This window comes from Salvelinus fontinalis, chromosome 20 (assembly GCF_029448725.1).
Source record: "Salvelinus fontinalis isolate EN_2023a chromosome 20, ASM2944872v1, whole genome shotgun sequence".
NCBI classification, from domain to species: Eukaryota; Metazoa; Chordata; class Actinopteri; order Salmoniformes; family Salmonidae; genus Salvelinus; species Salvelinus fontinalis.
This window is the reverse complement of record NC_074684.1, coordinates 5,181,377-5,202,111: the sequence shown is the minus strand read 5'-3', so window position 1 is coordinate 5,202,111 and position 20,735 is coordinate 5,181,377. Positions and strand designations below refer to the sequence as shown.

General features: G+C 43.7%; 1 protein-coding gene across 1 annotated transcript in view; it reads right to left on the bottom strand.

Moving 5' to 3' along the window:
- Positions 1-205: 205 nt before the first annotated feature.
- The window catches only part of LOC129817095 (opsin-5-like), a 39,139-nt gene continuing 18,609 nt past the window's right edge, over positions 206-20,735 (bottom strand). The window contains exons 3-5 of the mRNA XM_055872048.1: positions 14,761-15,054; positions 9,445-9,770; positions 206-1,462 (exon numbers count right to left, since the gene is read on the bottom strand). Of these exons, the coding sequence (XP_055728023.1) occupies positions 1,085-1,462; positions 9,445-9,770; positions 14,761-15,054 (998 nt within the window). The 3' untranslated portion in view covers positions 206-1,084. The remainder of the gene's footprint in view (positions 1,463-9,444; positions 9,771-14,760; positions 15,055-20,735) is intronic.

The window sequence follows — 20,735 nt, the reverse complement described above, 5'->3', positions numbered from 1 at the left end:
ATACCTTTTTTAAACATTTCTTCGATAAATACAGTTTTTTTATCAATTATTATATTTGAATTTAACCACAATATTTGTTGTACTATTTGTTCCGTCCTTTCAGGTGGATTAAACTGAAATTGCAACCAACTTTCTAAGGCTTGTTTAAAGAATAAGGATATTTTGGAGATCATTTCCTTTTCAAACAACCGAAAATGAGCAGGTGTAATCTGAATAAAGGGAAAAAGGCCCTTCTTGAACATAGGATGAGACATTCGTACCAGTTTACTAGAGAACCAGTTTGGATTTAAGTATAACTTTTGTATGACCGATGCCTTTAGTGAGAGGTCTAATGCTTTAATATTTAATAATTTCTGCCCTCCGAATTCATATTCGTTATATAAATAGGCCCTTTTAATTTTATCTGGCTTGCCGTTCCAAATAAAATTGAATATTTTTTGTTCATATAATTTAAAAAACAGGTCACTAGGTGTAGGCAAAACCATAAGCAAATAGGTAAACTGTGATATGACTAAAGAGTTAATTAGGGTGATTTTTCCACAAATAGACAGGTATTTTCCTTTCCATGGTAGCAAGATCTTCTCTATTTTTGCTAACTTTCTATAAAAATTTATTGGAGTGAGATCATTTCTTTCTTTTGGGATTTTTATACCGAGTATGTCCACATCTCCGTCAGACCATTTAATTGGTAAGGGGGCTTCATTCTACATGATGTTCCTTTAACATCAAGCCAAAAAACACAATGCTTTACAACTTTTTATAAACGTGTATGAGCCCATATAATGTCTTATTACAATGATTATAATGTGTGATGTGTCTTATGACTGCATCATAATACATTTTTGTCTGTTGACTTCAAGTAAAGTGCTACTTTGTTAGTGATGTGGCAAGGACGAGGCGATGACCTAGTAGTGTGTGCTAGAATGACAGTGAAGAAACACAGTTGATTAACTCACACCCCATCCATTTGTGACCCTTTAACGCACACGCACACACACAGTCTTAACCCTTTGATGGGTACGGACCAATGTTCAAACGGACCGTGTTCCAATACTTTTTTTAACAGGAGCTTGTGAGCTCTTTCTCAGACTCTTTCCAGCGCCGCAGTTCCCAACTTCCCCACCAAGGGAGCTCTATTCTTATTATCCGGAAGGCTCTGTAGTAAGTCAGACCTTACACTCTGCCTGCCCTCCTCTCCTGTCTCCCTACACGAAGGTGAGTCTGGTTGGGCAGAGCAGCAGATCAGGACCTGGAGCTGGCGGAGCTCGCGTCTCAAGGAGCGTCTGAAGATGTAGTAGATGAAAGGGTTGTAGGCCGTGGAGCCTTTCGCGAACAGGCAGGGCAGCAGGGAGACCACGGGGGCCAGGCTGTCCTTCCCCTTGGTGTGGAACATACTCCAAAAGCTGAGCACCACGTAGGGAGACCAGGCTACGATGAACCCAGAGCTGATCAACACCGCCATCTAGGGTGAAGAGGAGAGGGGGAGGAGATAAGGGAGAGGGGAAGCGTTTGTCTGTCAAAAACATAACATAGACTATGTTTACAGCCATGTCAAACATCTTAACCTGAGGTAGCCAAATTGGACAGGGACTGAAGCGTTTCTCGCGATCTAGACTTGTACACTTTGTCACAGTCACTCATGAGCTTTGCTTGAGCCCCATGTCTGAAAGACTCTAAGTAGTGAAACCAGCGTGAAATAGGGTTTTGCCCGGATAAATATAATTTTCCAAAATGTCATCAAAACTTGTACTGTTTTGATATCGAACCAGAATTGTATAATTCATCCCTTGTAAACAAACAAACAGCGCAAAAACAAAGTAATATCTATCCAGATGGGATAGCTAGCGAGTGGATAAATCATGATAAATCATGCCTCTCCCTAATGTCAATATGCCTTGTCCATTGCTGTTCTGGTTCGTGATTATTGTCTTATTTCACTGTAGAGCCTCTAGCTCTGCTCAATATGCCTTAGCCAACCCTTTAGTTCCACCTCCCACACATGCGGTGACATCAGCTGGTTTAAATGTTTCTAGAGATAATATCTCTCTCATCATCACTCAATGCCTAGGTTTACCACCAATGTATTCACATCTTACCATACCTTTGTCTGTACATTATGCCTTGAATCTATTCTATCGCGCCCAGAAACCTGCTCCTTTTACTCTCTGTTCCGAACGTACTAGACGACCAGTGCTTATAGCCTTTAGCCGTACCCTTATCCTACTCCTCCTCTGTTCCTCTGGTGATGTAGAGGTTAATCCAGGCCCTGCAGTGCCTAGCTCCACTCCTATACACCAGGTGCTCTCATTTGTTAACATTAGAAGCCTCCTCCCTAAGTTTTTTTTATTCACTGCTCTGCCAACCCGGATGCCCTAGCCGTGTCTGAATCATGGCTTAGGAAGACCACCAAAACCCCTGAAATTTCCATCCCTAACTATAACATTTTCCGACAAGATAGAACTGCCAAAGGGGGCAGAGTTGCAATCTACTGCAGAGATATCAAAAAGAAAGGAGGACCAAGGCACTCTTCATATAATTCATTAAAATGCCTTTATTAGTATGGCATGTTCAATAGAAACAACATTTTTTTTAAACCGACGCATTTCGGCTGCATGGCCTTCGTCAGGGAGTACAAAAAAAAGAATACAATGTCCTCTTTTGAACAGCTTTTCCAATTAGCCCTAATTGGAAGAGGGAGTGGTTACAAAATTGATGAGACACACCTAGTAAGCAATACTATACACATTAGAAGGTAAAATACTGTAGCTATGTTATCATAAAAATACAACTCCAAGCTAGAAGTATCAGAACACTTAGAAAGGTAGATCTAACCTTAAATATGACTGGGAGAAGTGTCAAGAATAAGAAAGCAATATATTCCATAGTACACTAGAACACAGCAAAACAAGAACAACAACAGTCTAAACATAGCTGAGGGCAAATTAGCAAAATGTCCACTAGATGACAGCAAATGGACCTATCACGACCCTACAGGAAGGGTGAGAAATCCATATCTTCATTTAAACCAGGGTACTTAGTGGCCTGTAGTTTGAAAATCCCAAAACTTTCCCTTTGGTTTAACTGTTTAAGACGGTCCCCTTTTCTAATAGAGGCCGGAACATGATCAATACCCATAGCTTGTAGGGAGGCAGGGTTGCCATGGTGTAAGGACTTGTAGTGCCTTGCCATGGGGTAGTCTTCATTGCCTACCCATATGGCATACCTGTGTTCCGCTAAGCGGTCTTGAAGGCGTCTCTTTGTCCGTCCAATGTAGAACACCTTGTACATTAGAAGCCTCCTCCCTAAGTTTGTTTTATTCACTGCTCTGCCAACCCGGATGTCCTAGCCGTGTCTGAATCCTGGCTCAGGAAGACCACCAAAAACCCAGAAATGTACATCCCTAACTATAACATTTTCCGACAAGATAGAACTGCCAAAGGGGGCAGAGTTGCAATCTACTGCAGAGATAGCCTGCAGAGTTCTGTCATACTATCCAGGTCTGTACCCAAACAATTTGAGCTTCTACTTTTAAAAATCCACCTTTCCAGAAACAAGTCTCTCAACGTTGCCGCTTGCTATAGACCACCCTCTGCCCCCAGCTGTGCCCTGGACACTATATGTGAATTGATTGCCGCCCGTATATCTTCAGAGCTCGTGCTGCTAGATGACCTGAACTGGGACATGCTTAACACCCCAGCCATCCTACAATCTAAACTTGATGCCCTCAATCTCACACAAATGATCAATGAACCTACCAGGTACAACCCCAAATCGTAAACACAGGCACCCTCAAAGATATCATCCTAACCAACTTGCCCTCCAAATACACCTCTGCTGTCTTCAAACAAGATCTCAGCGATCACTGCCTCCTTGCCTGCATCCGTAATGGGTCTGCGGTCAAACAACCAACCCTCATTACTGTCAAACGCTCCCTAAAAAACTTCAGTGAGCAGGCCTTTCTAATCGACCTGGCCCGGGTATCCTGGAAGGATATTGTTCTCATCCCATCAGTAAAGGATGCCTGGTTATTATTTAAAAGTGTCTTCCTCACCATCTTAAATAAGCATGCCCAGTTCAATCCAGACCTGACTGCCCTTGACCAGCACAAAAACATCCTGTGGCGTACTGCATTAGCATCGAATAGCCCCCATGATATGCAACTTTTCAGGGAAGTTAGGAACCAATATACACAGGCAGTTAGGAAAGCTAAGGGTTGCTTTTTCAAACAGAAATTTGCATCCTGTAGCACATACTCAAAAAAGTTATGGGACACTGTAAAGTCCATGGAGAATAAGAGCACCTCCTCCCAGCTGCCCACTGCACTGAGGCTAGGAAACTGTCACCACTGATAAATCCACTAATTGAGAATTTCAATAAGCATTTTCTACGGCTGGCCATGCTTTCCACCTGGCTACCCCTACCCCGGTCAACTGCCCTGCAACCCCCACAGCAACTCGCCCAAGCCTCCCCCATTTCTCCTTCACCCAAATACAGATAGCTGATGTTCTGAAAGAGCTCTAAAGTTTGGACCCCTACAAATCAGCCGGGCTAGACAATCTGGACCCACTCTTTCTAAAATGATCTGCCGAAATTGTTGCAACCGCTATTACTAGCTTGTTCAACTTCTCTTTCGTATCGTCTGAGATTCCCAAAGATTGGAAAGCTGCCGCGATCATCCCCCTCTTCAAAGGGGGAGACACTCTAGACCCAAACTGCTACAGACCTATATCTATCCTACCCTGCCTTTCTAAGGTCTTCGAAAGCCAAGTTAACAAACAGATCACCGACCATTTTGAATCCCACCGTACCTTCTCCGCTATGCAATCTGGTTTCAGAGCTGGTCATGGGTGCACCTCAGCCATGCTCAAGGTCCTAAATGATATCATAACCGCCATCGATAAGAGACATTACTGTGCAGCTGTATTCATCGACCTGGCCAAAGCTTTCGACTCTGTCAATCACCACATTCTTATCGGCAGACTCAACAGCCTTGGTTTCTCAAATGACTGCCTTGCCTGGTTCACCAACTACTTCTCTGATAGAGTTCAGTGTGTCAAATCGGAGGGCCTGTTGTCCGGATCTCTGGAAGTCTCTATTGGGGTGCCACAGGGTTCAATTCTCGGGCCGACTCTCTTCTCTGTATACATCAATGATGTCGCTCTTGCTGCTGGTGATTCTCTGATCCACCTCTACGCAGACGACAAAATTCTGTATACTTCTGGCCCTTCTTCGGACACTGTGTTAACTAACCTCCAGACGAGCTTCAATGCCATACAACTCTCCTTCCGTGGCCTCCAACTGCTCTTGAATGCTTGTAAAACTAAATGCATGCTCTTCAACCGATCGCTGCCCACACCTGTCCGCCCGTCCAGCATCCCTACTCTGGACGGTTCTGACTTAGAATATGTGGACAACAACAAATAACTAGGTGTCTGGTTAGACTGTAAACTCTCCTTTCAGACTCACATTAAGCATCTCCAATCCAAAATTAAATCTAGAATCGGCTTCCTATTTCGCAACAAAGCATCCTTCTCTCATGCTGCCAAACATACCTCGTAAAACTGACCATCCTACTGATCCTCGACTTTGGCGATGTCATTTACAAAATAGCCTCCAACACTCTACTCAACAAATTGGATGCAGTCTATCACAGTGCCATTCGTTTTGTCACCAAAGCCCCATATACTACCCACCACTGCGACCTGTACACCCTCGTTGGCTGGCCCTCGCTTCATACTCATCGCCAAACCCACGGGCTCCAGGTCATCTACAAGTCTTTGCTAGGTAAAGTTCCATCTTATCTCAGCTCACTGATCAGCATAGCAGCACCCACCCGTAGCATGCGCTCCAGCAGGTATATTTCACTGGTCACCCCCAAAGCCAATTCCTCCTTTGTCCGCCTTTCCTTCCAGTTCTCTGCTGCCAATGACTGGAATGAACTGCAAAAATCACTGAAGCTGGAGACTCATATCTCCCTCACTAGCTTTAAGCACCCGCTGTCAGAGCAGCTCACAGATCACTGCACCTGTACATAGCCCATCTGTCACGCCCTGACCTTAGAGATCCTTTTTATGTCTCAATTTTGGTTTGGTCAGGGCGTGAGTTGGGGTGGGTATTCTATGTTCTATGTTTTGTAGTTCTATGTTTTGGCCGGGTAGGGTTCTCAATCAGGGACAGAGGCTATCGTTGTCTCTGATTGAGAACCATACTTAGGCTTCCCTTTTTTCCCACCTGTGTTTGTGGGAAGTTGACTTTGTTTAGGGCACATAGCCTTTAGCTTCACGGTTTGTTTTTGTAGTGTTTATTGTTTTGTTCGGCATCATTTCTATTAATAAAAGAAAATGTATGCACACCACGCTGCACCTTGGTCCTCCTCCTTCAACAGCCGTGACACCATCTGTAAATAGCCCATCCAACTACCTCATCCCCATACTGTATTTATATATTTATCTTGTTCCTTTGCACCCCAGTATCTCTACTTGCACATTCATCTTCTGCACATCTATCACTCCAGTGTTTAATGGGTGTATTGTAATTACTTTGCCACCGTGGCCTATTTATTACATTACCTCCCTTATCTTACCTCATTTGCACACACTGTATATAGACTTTTTCTACTGTATCATTGACTAGGTTTGTTTATTCCATGTTTAACTCTGTGTTGTTGTATGTGTCGAAAAATGCTTTGTTGTAAATGAGAACTTGTTCTCAACTAGCCTACCTGGTTAAATAAAGGTGAAATAAATAAAAAAAGAGGTATGAATCTGTTATGTATGAATCAAAATGAATCTTTGTTAATGTATCACTAAACCCTGCTCTGTGTATGCACAACATTACAGAGATAAACCACCCATCTGAGTTTTGTGAGGCTATCGCCAGCTAGAGATGGATCTCACTCTAATAGGTCATTCATTATCTGTCTGTTTGCCTCGTAGGAGAGCGGAAAACTAAACTGGGCCTAACCACTGGGCATGAATTAAAGAACAAAGTGAATGTGAAAGATGTATTCAACTGCTCTTGAAGGAACATTTTAAATTCAATAAAAACTTTTTTTTCCTTAATGCAAAATTATTCAGTTTGTCATTTTAAAGCCTTCCACATTGCATGAATAAAATAACTAAGCAACACTCTTCATACAAATCACACTGTGGACACACACACACACACACACACACACACACACACACACACACACACACACACACACACACACACACACACACACACACACACACACACACACACACAGAGGAATGTTTCATGCTGCTGTGGGACCAACAGATGTGTGAGAGATTTGTACAGGAACAGACAGATGTGTGAAGTGTCAGAGAGGTGACCGGGAGGTGACCGAGCATGCTCTGTCAAACACACAGAGACACTGGTAAACCAATCTTTCTCTGCTCTCCCCTCACTGTCTCCTCTCCTCTCACCTCTTCTCCTCTCTCTCTCTCTCTCTCTCTCTCTCTCCCTTCTCATCTAATCCTCTTCTCGTTCTCAACGTTCTCCTCTCTGTGTTCCATAAATTGAGCATCAATGGTAATAAGAATGGTTAAATGACATGCTTTTTCAATGGTAACAATGTTATAAAGGGCCGTACAAGAAGAATGTGACAACTAGCATTGATGTCCATAAGAATAGTAAACTTAAATATCCTTGTTTTATAAGCAGCTATAATTTACACAGTATTTGTCTTGGCAGCTTGTGTGTGGAGCACTGTGTGAGCTATGGCCCTAAATATAAACTATCCACAGATTCAATTAATCACAAACACACACTTCCTAGAGATAAGCAATCATTTGTATAGGTGACAGGAAGAATTTCAGTGTCACTTCCCATCTCAAATCACATTAGATTGGTAATTACATCAAGGAGCAACAGAAGGAGGGAGGCAATTTTACAATATTCAAACAAGGCCCTTAGCTTCACTCAACAGTGCAATCTGTTGTTGTTCTTGTAGGTTTGCTGTTTGGCACATTGGGCTATAGGGGAAGATAAATTGCTCTTTATTTTGTCATGTTTAAACCATATATGTTTCATGATTTAAACCAGACACCATAGGAAAGCTGTCACGTGTGCTCCCTCTCCGGCCTCTAGGTCACCAGGCTGCTCGTTATGGCGCACACCTGTCACCATCGTTACGCGCATCTGCGCATAATGCCACTCACCTGGGCTCCATCGCCTCCTTGATTAAGTGCGCTATATATGTCAATCCCTTTGGTTCCTCCCCCAGGCGTCATTGTTTCTGTTTCATGTCTGTGCGGTGTTCGTGTTTTGTATTATGTTTCGCTCATTTATTAAATTATTCACTCCCTGAACTTGCTTCCCGACTCCCAACGCAACACGTTACAGAATGACGCCCCAAAGGGAAGCATCAAGGAGTGTTTGTTTTTTAGAGTGTTGGAGGTGATGTCGGGTTGCCGCGGCGGGTTCGACGGGTTCCCCTGCCTCAACGGGTTTTTCATACCTCAGCGGGATCGATAGGTTACCATGCCTCAGCTGGCTCGATAGGCTACCATGCCTCAGCTGGCTCGATAGGCTACCATGCCTCAGCTGGCTTGATAGGCTACCATGCCTCAGCTGGCTCGATAGGCTCCCATGCCTCAGTTGGGTGAACAGGTTCCCGTGCCTTGACTGAGGCAACCAGGGAGGTCTCAGCCGGTTCATCAGGTTTCTGGCGACCTGTCCGCTCCTGAACCCCGGAATCATCAGTTCATTCAGCATCCCTCTCCGGCCTCTAGGTCACCAGGCTGCTCGTTATAGCACACACCTGTCACCATCGTTACGCACATCTGCGCATAATGACACTCACCTGGACTCCATCACCTCCTTGATTACCTGCGCTATATATGTCACTCCCTTTGGTTTCTTCCCCAGGCGTCATTGTGTCCGTTTCACGTCTGTGCGTTGTTGGTGTTTTGTATTATGTTTAATTTATTAAACGATTCCCTCCCTGAACTTGCTTCCCGACTTCCAGCGCACATCGTTACAAAAGCCCTGCGATTTGGATTATCAAAGGTTCATACGTAGTAAATAAACATGTTTTTTTTATGGCTGAATTTAATAACACTTCTCATTAATTGAACAACTTGCATGATTGATTCATTGACTTCATCCCAACAACCCATTAATAAACCCACTAATCTAATGAAAGCTGGAATCCATATTTAAACGGCCACGTCCATTTTCGGATATTACAACAACAAAGAAGTTACTTTGAACAGCGAACACCGTTTTCTCCCTTGGATATCATTGCACGAGCGGTAAAACACCACGCAGGATAAAGCTGCCGAACGCTGCTCTCCTCCGTTTCACCAACAAACAATAACAAGGGTGCTGGGGAGAACAGTGGCACTGTTTTACTTTCTGCGGATTCCAGCGTTAAAGAAAAAAAAAGATTGAATTAAACGGTTAATAAACAGTCAACAGATAAACGTTCATACTCACCAGAGTGACCTTCCTCTCGATGTGTCCATAGTTGAAGTCGCTGCTTTGGATGGCCTGGTAGGCCTTGTGGAGTTTCCAGGCTATGCCGAAATAGGAGAAGAGGATGACGAGGCAGGGGATGAAGGTGCAGAGGATAGACAGAGATATGATGAAGGTGGAACGGTTCAGGGAGTCTTGGTAGCTGGCCCAGTCCACGGAGCAGGCCACCCCGAAGGGCTCCGGTCCGTAGCCACCCCATCCCAGTAGAGGGAACACAGCCCACAGCCCAGAGTACAGCCAGATCACACTGATCACCATGGTGATGGTCCGACGCTGGAACTTGTTGCCTGGTGAAGAGGTAGAGGGGGGAGAGGTAGAGAAGGGTAGGGAGAGGGGTAGAGGAGGACCCTAACCCTTAGCATAAACCCTACCCTAACCCTAATCCTAACCCTAAACCAAAGTTTAACTCTAGTCAGATCACACTGATCATCATTATGCTATGATGCTGGAATTTATTACATGTACGAGAGTTAAAGAGGAGTGTACAGTAAGGACAGCTAGAGCACTGTAAGGACCGTATTTGATAGGCTCCTTACAATCTCTCCCAATGGGGATGTTCTTATAAACATTGAGGTTAGAAGTTCTTTGGGCCAGACGTCCTGGGGGTTCGCAGCCCGCTTGGAACCTCTTACCCTTCCCTCACTTCATTAGAGTAATGATCCATAAGAACCCACACTTACACTGCACTAAACATCCTGATTTACTTATTCACATTCATCAGAAGCAGCGATGATGAATTGGTATTGACTAGCTGTCAGTGACTACCTCGGCTGCCATCCAACCCACCATTTCATTTTTAATTACATTTTTTATTGAACCTTTATTTAACTAGGCAAGTCAGTTAAGAACAGATTCTTATGTCAGCGTTTGGAACCAACCCTTGCAGGGACTACCACAGAATTAGAATATGTGTATTTCTGAGTCAACAGTTTGGAACCGACTGTAATGAGTACATTATATAGATATGGAGATAGATATGATGGTGAATAGAATTAATAAACCAATGGATATTATGGTGGCTGATCTAGCTGATAAAAAAAATGTGGTTGGCAGAGTGACTGTAAGTAACCTGATTGTGGGTCACAGAGTATTACATCTAGTTGAATAATATTATATGCCATTGTATGTGCGTACGCATGTGTGGATGTGTGTGCCTGCATGTGTATATATGTGTGTGCCCTACGGTGTCCTGGTAAAGATCAGCCAGGTCGGATGTATCTTCCCTCTGAACACCGATTTGCTTTTCAGCCGACGACCTTCTGCTGTGCTCTCATCAAACTGTTCAACACCATGGGTTTCACCATACCATTAGAATTGCTTCAAATTCAAATTCTATAAACGTCTCTACCTCCTGCTGGTAGTTTAGATTATGAGATATAAAACCAATAATAGTGCACCCAGAACCTTAAGAAGTAAGCTTAGAATTACTTATTTCCGTGTCTTTTTTTCATTTAGTTTATCTGCACCAGGGGATTATCATGCATACATTCTTGTCACGCCAATTCCTACTGTATACATTATGAACAAACGTTTCAGCTGAATAGCCTTCCTCTTCAGTATGCAGGACACAGACAGACATATGTCCAGAACTGGGAATGTCAAACACTTCCTGGCGATTATCCATGCATCCAGTCAGGCGTATACTACAGTAGCTGATGTATTAGTAACATTACACATTTTCTTTCCAGGCACGTGCACAGGTAGGGGTTTACCTGTCTCCGAGCACCTGCCCATTTGCCCTCCCACTCGCCAAGTGTCCTTTTGGGTGATGGTATAATTATATATTTTTTGTACCCAGTTTTTGTCATTGTTGTTCTGAACACACTGCCCACAAGTCACCCCCTTGCAGCATGACATTTGATTAACACTTAATAAAACTTGACTGACACTTGATTCACATCATCGTCAATATTCGGTCTGGTTGGCTAATAGCCTGCGTGCAGCAGAGAGAGGCAGAAAGGCAAAGAGAGGAGCAGCTGCATCTTCGACACTTCCGACACAACTCTATCCCTTCTTCAGTCGGGAGTTGCACGTGGGTCAGAGCAGCAGCAACACAGGTAGTCCAAACTCTAGCTAGCCAACATATACTAAAATATAAGCTAATAGCTAGCCAGCCATATAATAGCCAGCCAACCCATATCACGAGTTAGAAGACTATTAATTGTATATTATTTAAGAGCGTTGAAGATAAATAACAATCAATAAAATAAATGCAGGTGGGTGACCTTTTTTAATTTCGAGCACCTGCCCCCTGAAAGGTCAGAATTTTTGAGTAACAGTGGAATCAACCAATCACATTTGAACAAAAGCGCATGTACACTTTCCCCTTCTCAAAGGCTGACAGGTCACTGTGCAATAGTGAGCAGTAGTTTTCCCATGGTCTAGCTAGCTTTTGTTGTAAGCTAGTGTGCAGTGGCTGCAGCAGGTGTCGTTGAAGAGGCGGTTGATGCTAATGTGTTAGCTTCGCCCTGTTCACGATTAACTTTCATAAAGAAATTACGTTTCAAATGATCATCATCTAGTGAATGATCACTTGTTAACTAGCTATCTGTTGTTAACTAGCTATCTCTGAAAATAATGTGTTATGTGTGTGAAACATTGGCACATTTAAGATTTTAGATCGCAGATTATTTTGTGTGCTGAACTTTAAAAATATGTTTGCAACGGGAAGTAATAGCTATAAATTTCGACTGAGAAATGCTTAGCCGAATGGTTGTGTTTTTGTATTCTTATGATTGGAACCTACCTGCTAATTATGTCAGAGTGAATGTGCTGCTTATTCTTTAACATCATGCTGTGAGTGACTGCTGTCTTTCTATCAGCCCTCAGTGTTTTACAAAAAGTGTTCTCTCCTACCTGGAGTGTGCCGGTATTACGGACACTGTTCTTTCAGCATCACAGGCCTGTTACACTCACATCCTTTGATGTGTCACTGTTGTCACTTTTGATAATGATGGTGTTAGGTTGTGTAAGCAGGGTGGTTGTTGTTGTGGGTGGCATTATCCATGTGGGTGCTGTCTCTGTGTGAGTGGTAGCATGAAGTGTGGCTCAGCCTCAGGCCTGTTAGATTCACCTGGGCTCATTAAGCGATGCTATGTTTCTGTTATTTGTCTTGCGTTTTGAGTTTGGTACGATGTATTGGAAGATTTTATTTTCCCAATGAAGGTCCAATAGACATGGTTTGCCACTGTACAGTATATATATGCTTTTCTCTCTATACATAAATCAATATGGACAGCTGAAAGCAAGAAGATGTATCGTAGGCTAGGTAGTTGCTGGACCTGGTTGGTTTGGTAAAGTAGTTTATTACCATAGGTCCGATCAACGGCAGCAGGGCTGCAACTACATATGAGGACACCAAGGTCCGGACCTCTGTCATTTTTTCTAATTTGAAAATAATAATAATTCACCAATCTTTCAAACCTTCTAATTCTGCCCTCTCGCGACACAGGCCAAAGGCCTGAGATATGAAACGAACTACCCCATCTCGGACAAAAGGCTTTTTTTGTTATTCTTTTTACCTCGATTTTCCATTTGAATTTAATAGATTACCCATTACCCACCTTTTTTTTTAACACTACATCACTGATATTAATACAGAATCCTAAGTAATATTCTAATAATTCATGTGAATGGGATAATACCTGTGTGCTCCATTGATGTTTGTTTGTGCGGAGCTTGATTAGTAATGCCTAGGAATACAAATGTGAATGCTATGTCGTTTGAGAAAATAGATATCTAATTAAAGAGAAGACGATTTTACGCAATTCATCATTACAACTGACTGAACAGTTGCTGATGCTACCTGTCACTGTGAATCATTTCTCATATTTCCCCCCTTTCAGGGGTATAACATTAAGTATGGATAATAGGCTATGTGTTTGTAGATCGACCGATGTGAATTAACCTACAGCAGCCAAGGTGAAAATGGCTGGGGTAATTTTCGCTTGTTTTTGCTGTTCTCCAAATCAGTTCGTCAAATTTATGTCCTGCTAGAGCTGCCCTGGTCAACTGTAAGTGCTGTTATTGTGAGGTGGAAACATCTAGGAGCAACAACGGCTCAGCCGCGAAGAGGTAGGCCTCACAAGTTCAGAGTGCTGAAGCGAGTAGCTCGTAAAAATTGCCTGTCCTTGGTTGCAACACTCACTTCCAAGTTCCAAACTGCCTCTGAAAACAACGTCAGCACAAGTACTGCTCATCGGGAGCTTCATGAAATGGGTTTCCATGGCCGAGCAGCCGCACACAAGCCTAAGATCACCATGCACAATGCCAAGCTTCAACTGGTGTGGTGTAAAGCTCATCGTCATTCAACTCTGGAGCAGTGGAAACGTGTTCCACGAAGTGATGAATCACGCTTCACCATCTGGCAGTCCGAAGTACGAATCTGGGTTTGACGGATGGCAGGAGAACGCTACATGCACCAATGCATAGTGCCAACTGTAAAGTTTGGTAGAGTAGAAATAGTGGTCTGGGGTTGTTTTTCATGGTTCAGGCTAGGACCCTTCGTTCCAGTGAAGGGAAGTCTTAACACTACAGCATACAATGACATTCTAAACGATTCTGTGCTTCCAAATTTGTGGCACCGTTTGGGGAAGGCCGTTTCCTGTTTCAGCATGACAATGTGCCTCTGTGCACAAAGCGAGGGTCATAAAGAAATGGTTTGTCGAGATCAGTGTGGAAGAACTTGACTGGCCTTCACAGAGCCCTGACCTCAACCCCATCGAACACCTTTGGGATGAACTGGAACGCCGACTGTGAGCCAGGCCTAATCGCCCAACGTCAGTGCCCGACCTCACTAATGCTCTTGTGGTTGAAGGAAAGCAAGTCCCCGCAGCAATGTTCCAACATCGCCTTCACAGAAGAGCGGAGGCTTTTATAAAATATAATATAGAAAAAAAGCTAAAAGAAAGCCTGCGGATCCTAAATCAGGGCCTTAGAGTCTCGGCCCTCATGGAGAGAAGTGCCTTCGGGGTTCAGTAATGTTTGGTTCAGACCTACATGGAAATCAGAGGTGTGGAGTGAACCTCCTAGCCAAATTTGATCAATCAAAAATGTGTCTTGGGGGGGGGGTTTCATCTTCTTCTAATTAACTGCACTGAAACGTTATTATTTGTGGGGGCTAACACGACTCGTCAGATCTCAGGCAAGGTTTGTTATATCACACAAACATATTGGAGTTTACCAAACAACCTCCACTATCAACCAGCCACCCCACCGCACTTTTTCAACCCAGCTTGCATAAAAAAGGAAAACTGTGCTCAACTGACGGACTCATACCTGTTTTGGGTGGGTTTCCTGTCACCAGGTATCGTACCAGACCCATGACAGCCAGGGTCATGATGCTGGCCGTACTGAAGATCATCCCCATCAGGCCATAGTAGAGGCAGGAGGAATCCCCTCCGATCCAGGCGTGGTTGAAGAGCGAGGCAATGGACAGGGGGTACATGCTGAGAGCCATGCCGATGTCCGTCACAGCCAGGTTGACTGTCAGGAGCTCCGGGGCCTTGAGGTGAGTCGGCCGCAGTGCTGAGGTCAGCAGGACTGCAGCATTACCCAGCACTGACAGCACCGCTGGATGTGAGAGAGAAAGAGAGCAATAAGTCAGTCAATCAAGGAATCAAGCAAGAAAGCTGGAAGAGAGAGCAAGAATTAGTAAACTAATCTAGCAATCAATTAACCAATCAAGCTGGAAGAAAGAGAGAGAGAAGGGGAAGAGGGGCCACTAAATGTCCATGGAAGAGAGGACAGAATTAGAATAGAAAGTGCCTTATAGTCCTGCTGTTCTGTTCTCTCTAGCATGGCCAGATAGTGGCGTCCCAGATCCACTCACCCTTATGTGCAGTATTTGTCATGGTACAGATGTCAGATCTTTATTTGATCACTCTTTTGTCTTGAATTCTTTTCTCCTGGAAATTCAAATGAGCCTTGTGATTTAGATACGTTCACTGAAAACGCGCAGTTCCCTTTCTCTCCATGCTGGGCAGTCGAGTAATTCAGAGCAGTGCCAGCTATTAAAACCATCCTCCCTCTCTCGCTAGGTCATTATGATAGAGAATGTGTATTGGTTGCATGCACACAACATTTGCCTGCCTTTGGCTGTGTTTACGCAGGCAGCCCAATTCTGATATTTCTTTCCCACCAATTGGTCTTTTGACAGATATTTGGGGCAAAAGATCAGAATTGGGCTGCCTGTGTAAAAGCAGCCTATGATCTTTAGCCCATATAAATGGTTCCCCAGGCCTGGTCCTGCACGGCAGGTATTAAGGGGAACCAAGCAAGGGAGTCGAGCCCTAACATTCCTCATCGGGATTCCCACTTGGTTTGCCACGTTTACTATTGACCACTGTGCTCCTCAGGCATTTTGACATGGAAATGAAAAGACACGTCCTGGGTTTTCAGAAGAATAGCCTTCATAAGAGTGTTATGAACTCCCTCAAGGAGTTGAACTCTGATGGGGTTGTGGTTAGCGCGCTTGAGCTGGGGGAGGGGAAACCGTGTTCTCCCGTAGGTTGCACACTTTCAGAACTAGCAGAGTGCTAAATGGTACTTGGTCTGGGTAATTATTTATAATGGACTGCATTATATCGCACTTAAACCCACACACCAGTAGAAATCCACTTTTACGATCTGAAAGGAGATGCCCAGAGCTTACCCATGATGTCGCATAACGATGTAAGTCAATAAAACCTATTTTTAGTCAACGTTTTATATATTTGTGCTTGAAGTGACAAAACCGAATAGCCGCTTTATGCAAATTTGTGCCATGACGTGTCTTTTCCTATAATGTATTTGTATTTATTATGGATCCCCATTACATTACAATACATTCTCAGATTTCACAACACACTGTGAGCCCTCAGGCCCCTGCTCCACCACTACCACACATCTACAGTACTAAATCCATGCATATGTTATCGTGTGTGTGTATGCATGTGTACACACATGCATACACAGAGCTAATATTAATAATATGAATGTCAATTTCTCCTGGCTGAAAGTGGAGGAGAGATTGACTTCCTCACTACTTTAATTTATGAGAGGTATTGACATGTTGAATGCACCGAGCTGTCTGTCTAAACTACTGGCACACAGCACACACCCATGCATACCCCACAAGACATGTCACAAGAGGTCTCTTCACAGTCCCCAAGTCCAGAACAGACTATTGGAGGCACACAGTACTGAATAGAGCCATTACTACATGAAACTCTATTTCAAATCAGGTAACTGACGCAAGCAGTAAAATTAGATATAAAAAACAGACTAAAAAACACCTTATGGAACAGCGGGGACTGTGAAGCAACACAAACATTGGCACAGACACATGCATACAAGGGCCAGCTGTGCTGGTCTGTTCTGAGCCAATTTGCCAGTCCTTTTTTCTGGCACCTGACCACACGACTGAACAATAGTCAAGGTGCGACAAAACTAGGGCCTGTAGGGCCTGCCTTGTTGATGGTGTTGTTAAGAAGGCAGAGCATCGCTTTATTATAAACAGACTTCTCCCCATCTTAGCTACTACTACATCAATATGTTTTGACCATGACAGTTTACAATCTAGGGTTACTCCAAGCAGTTTAGTCATTTCAACTTGCTCATTTTCCACATTATTTATTACAAGATTTAGTTGAAGTTTAGGGTTTAGTGAGTGTTTTGTTCCAAATACAATGCTTTTAGTTTTAGAAATATTTAGGGCGAACTTATTCCTTGCCACCCACTCTGAAACTAACTGCAGTTCTTTGTTGAGTGTTGCAGTCATTTCAGTCTCTGTAGTAGCTGACGTGTAAAGTGTTGAGTCATCCGCATACATAGACACTCTGGCTTTACTCAGTTGCATGTCGTTAGTAAAAATTTGGTGTAAATAATTTTTTCGCCAAAGTTTAGTTTCAGGGCTAGGTTTTATTTGAATGGTACCACCCACCATCATGGCATTGTTTGTTAATCAGAAACACCTGCAAAGTTCGCGAGTCGCGACTGAGCTCAGCACTATAGATCATATTTGGCTACATCAAAGATTGTGGATAAATTAAGATAGTTCACTCAGGCCGTTTACCATTGAAAGAAATGGTCAGCTCCGGTCTACTTAACAGGGTTGATCTCCCATTGACACCGAAGCCAATATTCTATGTTGTTCTCTCTGTTCTCTCATTTCACCAATCTAACTAGCTATACATCAATGCATTGTCTAAATTGCAGCCGTGAATACGCTATAGAAATAGAGAGAATATAAGCTCAGGTAATATGGATAGTTTAACTATTGAAGCATGGGCGAGTTTGTTATGCAAGACTTGGTGCACCGGGTGGGTACAGATTTCACTTTAGGATCAATGGAATGGTCGAAAATTAGCAAACCCTGCACACCCGGGGCACCGGGCCATGCAAAACAAATGTATCTAAAATGTTAGTGGTCAAAACCACTCATCTTGGGGCAACGGTTGGAGTAGGGTTCTAAAATGCAATCATATCACGCAATTTTGATATTTATAAAATTGTATTTTTTTTTAATGCACACTAGCTAAAAAAATAAGTGAAATTTGTCAAATCATCCAATGGATTATGGCAGGGGTGCAACTTTCGCTGGGGACGGGGACGGGGGGAGTGTGCAGCTCATCAACAGCTGGGCTGGTGATTTGAAGTTGTCAACTGGAGCGGTATTCAAAAGAGACAAAGGTAAGGGGTCTCTTGTCTGCTTTTCCTTTGTCAATGAGTGATTTAGCGATCTGTACAGATTTTTCAGCAATGCCATTACTTTGAGGGTAATGTGGGCTTCTGGTGACTTGTGTGTGAACTCCCATGCTTTTGTGAAGGATTCAAACTCCTTTTATTTCTAACAGTGGCCATTGTCAGATATTAACATCTCTAAAATGCCATGCTTGGCAAAGAGGAACACGACAAAACAAAATGTCCTGTGCTCTCTGTTTACAGTTTTCCATGCCCAGCAGGGATGTGTCCAGCATGGATCTTTGTCAAAATCTCTTCTCTGAAACTGGTAGGAATGATGATTTTCTCTCCTCTCCAGTTGATCTGTGATAGTTCATCATGATGTTTCCAGAACTCTGAGATGCTCAGAGGGCATTTTCTCCTCTCCTCAGGCCATTCATCCTGTATGACTTTCCTCAGCTGTGTGAGTTGTGTGTCCTTTTCTGTTTCTGCTCAGATCTCCTTTAGTTTTGTGTCACTAACTGGTCGCTGTACACAGTGTGCACCTGCATGTCCATGCCTTCACTGAGGCTGCTGTCTGCGACATAGATGTCTTTGCCTGGACGCTGAGTGATTTTGAACTCGTATCTACAGAGATCATTCTCTGTAGCCTTGGTGGGGCTGCGGCTAGCGGTTTCATCATGATTGACCTCGAGGGGCTTGTGGTCGGATTCCACAATGACTTGTTGTTCATAGACGTACTGATGGAAACGCTTACATCCGAACAGAATGGCTTACAGTTCCTTTTCGATTTGAGCGTACTTGATTTCACAGTCTGTGAGAGATTTGGAAGCGTAGCCGATGGGATCTCCTTCTTGCAGTAGCACTGCACCCAGTCCATACTTCGACTCGTCTACTTGGAGTCTGAGCTCTTTGTTGGGATCGTAGTAGGCAAGGATTGGTCCTGGTTCTCTTGTGATCAGGTCTTTCACTTTCTGGAAAGCAATGTTGACTGTGCTCTTCTGTCGTGTTCCTCTTTGGTTCGACTATAGACAAGGATGTCGTCCACAATTGCCACAACTTCATCGAGGCCTTCGTACACCTCATTGATCATTCGCTGAAACTCGTCTTGGGCTGAGAAAGTCCCAAAAGGCAGGCGACCAAACCTGTAGCGTCCAAACGGTGTGTTGAACGCTGTGAGCTTAGATTACTCTTTTGTGAACTTGATAGCCCAGCAGCCTGATCTGGCGTCCATGACACGGAAGTAGCGTGCTCCCGCTAATTTGTGTGTGATGTCATCTAGCGTCGGTAAGGGGTGATGGGGGCGCTTGATAGCCTTGTTCAAGTCTCTTGGGTTGAGACATACTCTGAGATTGCCTGTACATGGTTTCTCCACCGCCACTAATGTGTTTACCCAATCTGTCGGTTCTGTAACCTTGGTGATGATGTCAGATTGCTCCATGCTCTCCAACTCTTTCTTCAGACGGGCACGGAGAGCAAGGGGAATCTTTCTCGTGGGTAGACCACAGGGGTTGCGTCTGGGTCAAGGTGAATGGTACATTCTCCTGGGAATAATCTGATTCCTGTAAAAACATCAGCAAACTCCTCCATTACAGTGTCTGTCTCTACTGGTGCTGCCACTGATTAAACTAGCTTGACGAGGTCCATGTGTAAACACGCTTTAAAGCCTAGCACTGCAGGTGCTTGAGTGTCAACAATGTAAAAGTCCAACATCATGTTGCTTTCCTTGTATTTGAAAGTGCATGTGCCTTTTACTGGGAGCTGTTCACCACCATAGCCAGTCAGTCTGCAAGTGGTGGGCTGTAGCTCGCACTCAGATGTCAAGCTGCGGTACTTATTCAGAGGAATAACGTTTACTTGTGCACTAGTGTCTAGTTTGAACTTTAGCTCTGTGCCTTGTGTTCCTATCTCAATGTCAGCAAAGACTTGCCCGGTCTCTGATATCTGACTTTTCTGTGTCACTGAATCAATAAACAGTTCATCAGCATTTGACTCTTTGATTAACATTTCATCTTCACAGTGTACTGTTTTCCCACCGTAAGCTCTGCACACTTTTGCAAAGTGATTCCATTTCCCACATTTAGTACACTTTTTGCCATGCACTTTGTATCCACAATATCCACCTGTTTTGGGGCATTTTGAGTCTGTGTCGCTCTCTTTTGGAATTCTGTCTCTCTCTGTTCTGAAGCACACTCTCTGGGTACCGGAGGTGTGCTTTGACGTCTGACTGCGTGCACTGCTTGTTCACGTGATGTGCTGCCACCCAAAATGGTTTTCATCTGAACCTGTGCTAGCTCGTGAGATCTGGCTATGTCGATAGCTTTGTCCAGCATTAGCTCAGACCCGATATTTCAAAAGTTTCTATCTCACTCGCGGTGAGTGCATTCCAAATACAATACAGTCCCTGACCATCTCATCCTTGTTTGCATAATTACAGTCTTTCACAAGCAGACGCAGCTCTGTCACAAACTGTTCAAACGATTCAATAAAAAAAAAAAAAAATATGTATGAGAATAGAAATGTTCAGAACTTTTGTGAAACATCACAGCACAGTTGAAAAATAAATGGCAAATACTAATCAAAACTGGATG